Source organism: Copadichromis virginalis, linkage group LG12 (genome assembly GCF_057382275.1).
Source record: "Copadichromis virginalis isolate Kocher_CV1m ecotype Utaka linkage group LG12, C_Virginalis_male_GT1.1, whole genome shotgun sequence".
Taxonomy (NCBI): Eukaryota; Metazoa; Chordata; class Actinopteri; order Cichliformes; family Cichlidae; genus Copadichromis; species Copadichromis virginalis.
In genome coordinates, this window is record NC_140629.1 from 37,695,512 (window position 1) to 37,705,875 (window position 10,364).

At 45.0% G+C, this 10,364-nt stretch overlaps 1 protein-coding gene across 1 annotated transcript in view; it reads right to left on the minus strand.

Annotated features, from left to right (window-relative positions):
• rasgef1ba (RasGEF domain family, member 1Ba) overlaps positions 1–9,992 on the minus strand; it is a 126,763-nt gene extending 116,771 nt beyond the window's left edge. The window contains exon 1 of the mRNA XM_085476404.1: positions 9,721–9,992. Within this exon, the coding sequence (XP_085332530.1) occupies positions 9,721–9,789 (69 nt within the window). The 5' untranslated portion in view covers positions 9,790–9,992. The remainder of the gene's footprint in view (positions 1–9,720) is intronic.
• Between the last annotated feature and the right edge of the window lie 372 nt (positions 9,993–10,364).

The window sequence follows — 10,364 nt, forward strand, 5'->3', positions numbered from 1 at the left end:
TCCTATTATCCACAGCTATTTTTGATCAAGCACTGCCTGCCATGATGAAGCCCATCTGGAAGATATACTCCCACTAAAAGCTGATTGTTACCAGCTCCAAGAAAACTGTACCGAAATCAATTAAGAGAGGAAAAGAAAAATCATCCTACAAATTCTCCTCAAAATCTCGGCCCTCAAATGCTAATTTGACATATTGGCAGCCATTTAGAATATTACTGTTCAGTTAAGGGGCTATTATACCCTTTAAAAAGTGTATTATAAGATGTAATTGCTGCAACTGACAGGCCTCTTATGCTGCCACACAATGAAGTTGGCACTATTATTACTACTATTTTAGCCTGAATCTCTCCTCAGACAGTTATAGGTAAGGTGCTGCGTATGGAAACCAGTGACATGGGAGTTTCCTCCAGCTGTTAATGGACAGCTGACATCAGCAGGTTTTTCCTAAATAATAATTAATACTAATCATCTAATTAACCATTGCAATCCTAAAGAGTTTACTCGCCTCATCTGCATCTCTTTCATCCTGTATTGATCCACATGCAGACTGAGAACTACACACTGATGAGAGGCAGCTCTGCATTTAGTGGACATTGAGCATCTTCTATCTTAGCCTCAGTGACTGCACGCTGCTCTCCAGGGGTCCATGACCTCAGCTAAGTGGTCAATCGTGTGTCTGAGGCCTGTGTATCACAGCAGATTCAGGAGGATAGCAAAGTAACCTTTGGTTTGTTTTTTTCAAATGTGGTCTCACCAGTAAGAGCTTGACAAAACTTCATCTCCCGACCAGAAATGGTCCAGAAAACAGTGCCACCTTTCTTGTAAGATCTCTTAGACTTTGGTGCAATGATGGTAATAGGACTGTTTTTAAAGACAACCTTTCACAAACTAAAAAACAGATGTCCTTCAAAATGATTAGCTATATGGCACTCTTCAACATTTTAATGCCTTATATTACTACTTGGCAGCATTTTTAATCACACACACACAACCTGAGCACTGATGTTAGAATAAAGCCTTGATTATAATGTATTGTGGACGCAGACAGCTGCACACCAAGGCTGAGTCGTCACTCCTTTACCCTGTGCAGGTACAGGAACGACCCTGGTACTCACCGTCTGATGATGAATTTACATCACTGGTATGTTGAACTTGCTTGGCCAAAGTTAGTGAACCACCTAGCGACACACAGCATGTGAATACCTGGAGAAGCATTTCTCATCTTCTGTTAGGATTTTTACCCGTCTACTGCCATCTCCCCACTGCAACAAGCTAACCTTAACTGGACCAGTCTATCAGCTGAACACGGCTTGTATAAGTTCTGTCTCAGATGGATGAGCTCCCTTTGTGAATGAAAGAAAAATCTCACATTCATCCAGTCATCCACCACGACCGCTTGTCTCAAAATCAGCCAGTTATGCCATGCTGTATCTCGCTAATTCAGTAGCTAAACCTTTGTGAATTTTATAACCATAGTTGATAATTAGGTGAATCTAATCTGCATGCACTCTTCCCATTTTTTGCTAACTTACTACACTTGTGAGTGAGACACCCCCCACCCTTTCTTTAAAAACACTGACCATATAGTAGATGTACTTTGAACCCTTCATGTGTTCACTGATGCAATCTTGCCCCTCACACTGTGTATTTTTCCACAAACTTTCCTCTTCTTAAAACCACTTCTTCGTATTTCTCTGGATTTATACGTCTTGACATCTTTTCAAACCCACAGCGAGGCCCTGAGAGTACAGTGATGTTAATCTTTTTCTTTACCCTTTGAAAGATGAATTCTGCTTTAAAAACAAGCTGCCTAGCAAGAATAAAGCTTTATGCTGAAAGGCTGCAGAGAATAAAGAAAGCCAGAGAGAGAGAAAAGAGAGAGGAAGCCTGGCAGCAGAAACATCTCTTACGTGAGTGAATGACGACGTGGTAACTGTGAGACAAAGAATAAAGTACGAAATCTCACAAATGCACTGAAGAAGTACAAGGTAAAATAATAATGAAGGCAAAGTTTGCAGAAATAAAGCAATTTAATTCAATTCAATTTTATTTATATAGCGCCAAATCACAACAAAAGTTGCCCCAAGGCGCTTCATAGATACAGAGAAAAACCCAACAATCATATGACCCCCTATGAGCAAGCACTTTGGCAACAGTGGGAAGGAAAAACTCCCTTTTAACAGGAAGAAACCTCCGGCAGAACCAGGCTCAGGGAGGGGCGGGGCCATCTGCTGCGACCGGTTGGGGTAAGAGAAGGAAGACAGGATAAAAGACATGCTGTGGAAGAGAGACAGAGGTTAATAACAGATATGATTCAATGCAGAGAGGTCTGTTAATACATAGTGAGCGAGAAAGGTGACTGGAAAGGAAAAACTCAATGCATCATGGGAATCCCCCGGCAGCCTATGTCTATTGCAGCATAACTAAGGGAGGATTCAGGGTCACCTGGTCCAGCCCTAACTATATGCTTTAGCAAAAAGGAAAGTTTTAAGCCTAATCTTGAAAGTAGAGATAGTGTCTGTCTCCTGAATCCAAACTGGAAGCTGGTTCCACAGAAGAGGGGCCTGAAAAAAAAAAGGGAATTTAAAGGGAAAAAAGACCAAATACTTTATTTTTAGGGTTAAAAAAAATACTTATTTTTTCTAAACTTTCTGTGAAAATGTGAAACTTAACATCAGCCAATAAAGATAGCATCTATTCTGAGTATAGAAACATATTCGCTGAGTCACATATTCACTAATGTTCAGTTAGCCTTTAGCAGCTAATTAACCACATTAAAGAGCATCTGTCAGACTTTAAACAGCTGCAGCCTGATTTCGTTACTAATCTGTGAATAACTAAACATAACTCCACAAGCACAAAGTGTTACATAATAAAATATGTGATGTCATTTCTTAAAACAAGTACAGAAAAAAAAGAGGAGAACTTTACGTCTTCATCATTTACTTTCAGCCTATCAGTTGATATTGCTCTGGAAGCCATGAATAAAGTATTTATACTCACAATGTGCTTACGTTCTTCTATAAAAAATATCTTGCTCGACTATTTTCCAAGAATCAAATTCATCCATCCATCCATCCATTTTCATCTGCTTTGTCCGGGGCCGGGTCGCGGGGGCAGCAGCCTAAGCAAAGAGGCCCAGACCTCCCTCTCCCCAGCCACCTCCTCCAGCTTATCCGGGGGAATACCAAGGCGTTCCCAGGCAAGCCAAGAGATATAATCTCTCCAGCGTGTCCTGGGTCTGCCCCGGGGCCTCCTCCCGGTGGGACATGCCTGGAACACCTCGCCCAGGAGGCGCCCAGGGGGCATCCTTGTCAGATGCCCGAACCACCTCAGCTGGCTCCTTTCGATGTGGAGGAGCAGCGGCTCTACTCTGAGCCCCTCCCGGATGGCCGAACTTCTCACCCTATCTCTAAGGGAGAGGCCAGCCACCCTTCGGAGGAAGCTCATTTCTGCCGCTTGTATCCGCGATCTCGTTCTTTCGGTCACTACCCACAGCTCGTGGCCATAGGTGAGGGTAGGGACGTAGATCGACCGGTAAATTGAGAGCTTCGCTTTTACACTCAGCTCCCTCTTCACCACGACGGACCGGTGCAGCGTCCGCATTACTGCAGCTGCAGCCCCAATCCGTCTGTCGATCTCCGGCTCCCTTCTCCAATCACTCGCGAACAAGACCCCGAGATACTTGAACTCCTCCACTTGGGGCAGGAACTCATCCCCGACCCGGAGTGGGCACTCCACCCTTTTCCGGCTGAGAACCATGGCCTCAGATTTGGAGGTGCTGATCCTCATTCCCGCTGCTTCACACTCGGCTGCGAACCGCTCCAGTGCGAGCTGGAGGCCCTCACCCGATGAAGCCAACAGAACCACATCATCTGCAAAAATCAGAGATGAGATTCTGAGGCCACCAAAGCGAAAGCCCTCCGTCACTTGGCTGCGCCTAGAAATCCTGTCCATAAAAATTATGAACAGAACCGGAGACAAAGGGCAGCCCTGGCGGAGCCCATCACCCACCGGGAACAAGTCCGACTTATTGCCGGCAATGCGAACCAAGCTCTTGCAACGGTTGTATAGGGATCGAATGGCCCGTAGCAATGGGCCAGACACCCCATATTCCCGCAACACCTCCCACAGGACACCCCGAGGGACAAGGTCGAATGCCTTCTCCAAATCCACAAAACACATGTAGACTGGTTGGGCAAACTCCCATGCACCCTCAAGTATCCTGGAGAGGATAAAGAGCTGGTCCAGTGTTCCGCGACCAGGACGAAAACCGCATTGTTCCTCCTGTATCCGAGGTTCGACTAACGGACGAACTCTCCTTTCCAGCACCCTGGCATAGACTTTCCCAGGGAGGCTGAGGAGTGTGATCCCCCTGTAGTTGGAACACACCCTCCGGTCCCCTTTCTTGAAGATGGGGACCACCACCCCGGTCTGCCAGTCCACAGGTACTGCCCCTGATCTCCACGCAACATTGCAGAGGCGTGTCAACCAGGACAGCCCTACAACGTCCAGAGCCTTCAGGAACTCGGGGCGGACCTCATCAACACCAGGGGCTCTGCCACCAAGGAGTTGTTTAACTGCCTCAGTGACCTCGCCCCCGGAAATTGGCGGGTCATTCCCCTCATCCCCAGACTCTGCTTCCTCCTCGGAAGACATGTCAGTGGGATTAAGGAGGTCCTCGAAGTATTCCTTCCACCGCCTGACAATTTTCTCAGTCGACGTCAGCAGCGCTCCGCCAGCACTATACACAGTGCAGGTAGAGCACCGCTTTCCCCTCCTGAGACGTCTGACGGTTTGCCAGAATCTCTTCGAGGCAGCCCGAAAGTCTTTTTCCATGGCCTCTCCGAACTCCTCCCACACCCGAGTTTTTGCTTCAGCCGCTGCCCGAGCCGCATTCCGCTTGGCCTGTCGATACCTGTCGGCTGCCTCCGGAGTCCCACAGGCTAACCAAGCCCGATAGGACTCCTTCTTCAGCCTGGTGGCTCCCTTCACCTCTGGTGTCCACCATTTGGTTCGGGGATTACCACCACGGCAGGCACCAACCACCTTGCGGCCGCAGCTCAATGCAGCAGCTTCGGCAATGGAGACGCTGAACATGGTCCATTCGGACTCAATGTCCCCAGTCTCCCTCAGAATGCTGTTGAAGCTCTGCCGGAGGTGTGCGTTGAAGATCTCGCGGACTGGGGCCTCTGCTAGACGTTCCCAGCACACCCTCACTACGCGTTTAGGTGCACCAGGTCTGTCCAGCGTCTTCCCCCGCCACCTGATCCAACTCACCACCAGGTGGTGATCAGTTGACAGCTCAGCCCCTCTCTTTACCCGAGTGTCCAGAACATATGGTCGCAGGTCTGCTGATACGATTACAAAATCGATCATCGACCTACGGCCTAGAGCATCCTGGTGCCACGTGCACTTATGGAATCAAATTCAGGGCTCGCAAAATTTCAAATTCCCTGGTAGCCCTTCGGGCAGGGACTCTTCAGTTTTTGGTAGCCCAAAATAAATTTAAGTAGCCCGAATAAAAAAGAGAGCAATTTTTTGATTGATGTTTTGTTTCCTTTACAATATTATACATTAAAGTATAATATTGTATAATTATATAATATTAACTTCTTATCTTGTGCGCGTTTTTTATTTTGACAGCGAATGCGCACCTGCGGACCACTTATGTGCAGCCCTGGTTATTTAGCTCGTCATATTGCAGCTACAGAAATTCTTTTGTCCATGAAACCATAAAGCTGCACTTTCTTTTTGCCTTATAGTCTGATTTGTCATAACTTCTCCGTTTTGTGGTAAGCTTTTCTTTGGCTGTCACTTCTTCACCCTGACCTGTCTTATTTGGCTCAGCAGAACTAAAATATATATCCTGCTGCTTTTACACACGCACTCACATAAGCTCAGCGATTCTCTGCGCGATCAACCTCTCACATGTTTAAGCTGCGGGAGATTTCAATTGTCATGTTTGCATAGTAAGCTAACGATTGATAAGACGATGTCAGAGGAATTGGTGCACAAATTATCATCACTCACAGATCAGTGCTGTCGCTCTCTATACACAGTTCGCACGATTGCAAAGTGAAAGCAAAAAACAAGCGCAAATTCAAACGCGATTTCAATATGTCACATATTGACAGTGGCTCACCGATGCCAAAAGCATTGACATATATTTTTCCTTCCTACGATAGGCCGACGGGCAGAGCAGAGAGATTTTGGTAGCCCGACTGGAAAAATCGCTAGCCCCGGGACGTGGGGCTAGCGATTTTGCGAGCCCTGAAATTTGTAGCTTGTGTGAGATTTTTAGCCCTCTTTGACTGACATCACCTGCTTTGAGAATATTTTTTTCTTTGCTTTAATTACACAAACTAAAAATTTCACTGTATTTTTATGTCAGTGGGGTAAAAAAAAAAAGTATTAAAAGCCTTGATTTGATCGTCTAATGCGGCTGCGACCTCTTTCTGCTCCGATCTCTGAGTGGAAGCTCTGTTGTGCTGCAGGGTCACAACGTGGGTTTTTCAGCTTTATTTCTAGGAAATGGACAGGAAGTGTGGAAGTTATTCACTGAGGTGAGCAGGTGTGTGAGCAAAGAGTGTGTCGGCGTGTCACACTTCAGGTCATTTCTACAGAAATTTCTTCTTCAGACACCTCAGGACGTCACAGGGCAGGTCTGCACTAACAGTCTCACCCCGGGGTGTTAAATTCACTTTGTACAACCCTGTGAATTTTGGAAGAAAAAAAAAAACAGATAACTGACACACTGCCTTTGGGTTTAGAAGCAGTGGAGTCTTCAACTCAAAAACTGTTCAGTAGAAATGAACCTTAACACAACATACAGGTCAGCTTCAAACAGCCGATGTCTGAGATCTGTGAGCGGATTGCCGAGCACACAGTGTAGTGTCCTGTTTATGCTCGCCAGTGTAACTTGGCAGGAGAGACGTAGCTGTGTTGGTAACACAAGCGCACAAGCAGGTCACTCTTTTACAATTTCGCTTTTCAGTGCAGGAACACAGACATAACCAGACACTGACAGGGAGATGCTGTAGCCGCATGAAGAGCGAGGCCGTCTGAGGAAAACCTTCCTTTTTTGATTCTTCTACTCATACACCAGCCCTGATGTGGAGGTTTGTTCTGGGTATCAGTAGCTATTGTCCAGAAGCATACTGCAGCACTTCAGCCACACCTAAAGCACCAGCATAACAGCCAATGTGGTGACCATAAACTGAGCTCAAACAGTCATAGTGGGTTTTGGTTTGGCAGGTAAGGCTTTTGATTTTTATAGATGACATATGGACTGGTTCTTATAAAGTGCTTTACAACATGCCTCATTCACCTGGTCACACTTTTTGCTGTGCTTAAGTGCTTTTTATCAAACATTCACACATTTGACCCATCAGAGAGAAACTTGGTGTTCAGGATCTTGCCCAAGGATGCTTAAGCATGAAGGCACAGAGACCCCAGGCTCATTCCTAAAACTGTATGAATGCACTTCATATTCATACCTCACATTCCCTACACCGTGCTTCTCCACCGCTTCATGCTGTCCAACTAGAGCTCTTCAGATTGTAAAGCAGTAAGTGCATGCTGCCTGATAGGAACAGTCTACAGTGCATGTATTCAACAAATTCATGGTATAAAGGTGAAATTAGAAATAAGGCTTTATATAACCGTCCATGGATCTAATCTTTGTCCCCTGTAAAGCCGTACAGAGGTCATCATTTCATTTTCCCAGAAGTCACGATGACGATCCCCTGACACATTTCTGGGATTACTTTAATATTTTTTCTTACACAGTTCATGTTAGACAGATTGAGTTGATGCCCGATGGATTAGCAATCCCATGGCGGTTGTGGATTACAGTTGACGTGTGTGCGTGCGGGACGAGAATCAGAAATTGTTATTAATTTAGAGCTTGTATGATGCAGTAACCGTCAGGTCCCAAAGACACAAATCGCATCTACTGAGATGAATTGTATTTCCTTTGAAAACATTTTCATCAGTGGAATCAGACACAAGTATTACATTATTAAATAACATCATGCAATCTGAACTGGTGTTACCATTCATGCACACAACAATCTGTAACATAGAAAACAAAATGACATAATCGTTACAGAGCTGGAAATTCTGTTTCAGTGGGCTAACACATCCTTTGTCAAGTATCCAGAGACTGGTATGTTAAACAGAAGCGTCATGCTTTGGGGTATCTTTTATTTAGGGTTCAACAAATGTACTGCTGTGTCTGCACTGATCATTTGTTTGTGATTAATCTTTATGGGACCCATGTGCCATACTCTACGTCAATGTCCCTGATGTGGTTTTCCCCACATGGAAACCATCAGCCCAGCTTCAGTAGCCGTTTTCTTTCAGATCTGTGATTTTAAAATGTTCGTTTAATTTTTATGAGCAGTGTAATAATATTTAAAAAGGCTAAAGCTAACAGTGAAACTAATAAAGACTCAAGCAAAACAAAATATTTTGCAACGATAAAAACTAAGATGAAATTATAATGATCACTAAAGTGACAGCAGGTCATGAGTTTGCATAGTTCAGAGGAAGATGACAACATGGCAGTAGTTTCTGACTTCAGTGTGATCAAGTCAACTTGAACGGTAATGAAAGGTGTGTGTGAGCAGCTCACAGGTGCTCCTGTGTGTCTCCTGTTTACAGCCTGACTGTAAATAATAATCTCTCACACTGAACTGAAATGACATCACTGCAAATAAACTTTGTAAATAACATAAATACATTTGTGCATTGTTTTAATTGTATTTAAGACCATCTCATTTACTATCTTACAATGAATTCAGGAAATGTGTCACATTATATTTTGCATTGTTAACATAAAAATAATGAGTCCCAGTCTCTTCCCAACAGTTGAGGAGAGACTTGTTAATAAATGAACACTGGTATCGGATTGGTATTCAGATCCGACAGATGTTAAAATCCAAGCTATCAAACTGCAACTGGAACACGGTGGATCGGTGCATCCTTGCTCTGCACATGGCAACTAGTGACTAATAACCAACAACTCTTCTTTCTACAAAATAATGACAACAGCAGTGAAAAGGAGCAAAACTCAGCCAAGCAAGTACAGCACGTGTGTGTGTGTGTGTGTGTGTGTGTGTGTGTGTGTGTGTGTGTGTGTGTGTGTGTGTGTGTGTGTGTGTGTGTGTCAGCGTGCACACAGCGTGTGGCACACTGACCCAAATGCAATCGAGTCTAAGCCATTTCGTACAAGACACCCCTTCATGGCACCACATTCGCCACGGTGTCAATAATCATACTCTTGTAAAATTATTTTCATAAGTAAAATCGCAGAAAAAATTATTTGTATGACACTCATGAGCTGATATTCTGGGACTACTACAGTATCCATCCATGAGCGTAAAGGCGCAAATGATGCGTATTAATCCACACTGGGCAATTCGCACTGTCACTGAAAGAAAGAGGTGTGTGTGGAATGCAGAGCGGCGTAAAACCCGCAGGGACCACTGTTAATGAAGTATTTTACGGCATAGCAACTGTCAATCATTCTGATGAACAAAGCCTCGGCCTCTTGTTGCCATAGAGAATCCACGGAGTGCCACTGAGTCTGTGCCCTACATTTGTATCCACGAATGCAAACTCATTGTCACTCTTCCAATTACATTTAAGCATTACATTTAATCGTTCAAGAAAACACAATGATCATAGAGGTTTAAGTCATTAAAGCCTCCTTACCTCGAACAAAGGAGGGGTGCCCTTGTCGGGAAGTGTGCATCCCAGTAATTCAGCCAAGAACTTTGCCATAGAGATGAAAAGTGTGCCACTCAAATATTCCCGAAACGAATCAACAGGCGAGTCCTCTTTCTGCCCGCTTTGTGAACTTATTTGTGGCGTTCAAGGACCCTGCGAGCATCCCTCGCTTCTTCACCTACAGCAGTCCGAGACGTACCGCTGGATGAGAGGGGCTAAATTCCGCTTGACAGCTTACAGCGCAGGGCAGCCGCTGGATGTGGAGCTTAGAGCCTTTTAGCTTTCGTCTCCAAGATCCTCTTTCAGTGTCGGTGAGTGGACTCACCATCAGCAAGCAGCTGTGTGGAAAGCTGCAGGTGGGGCAGGACTGAGGGGGTGTGGGCGGGCCAACGAGCCGTCAGGTGGTTTTCATGGACCGGGGTTTTCCCCAGTTCAGGAAAACTCGAGCTGAGAGATGAAATGAAGGTTAGATCAGCAGTTTGTCTCACTTCGGTTTGGTTTAACGTGTTTCAAATCAATAACTGTTAAAGACTGATCCATGATGGTTATAGTCGATATTTCAAAGGCTGCCACTGCCCAAGTTTGAGCTTGGAATCTACATCACAGCTAAAACATTAAAAAAAAATCTG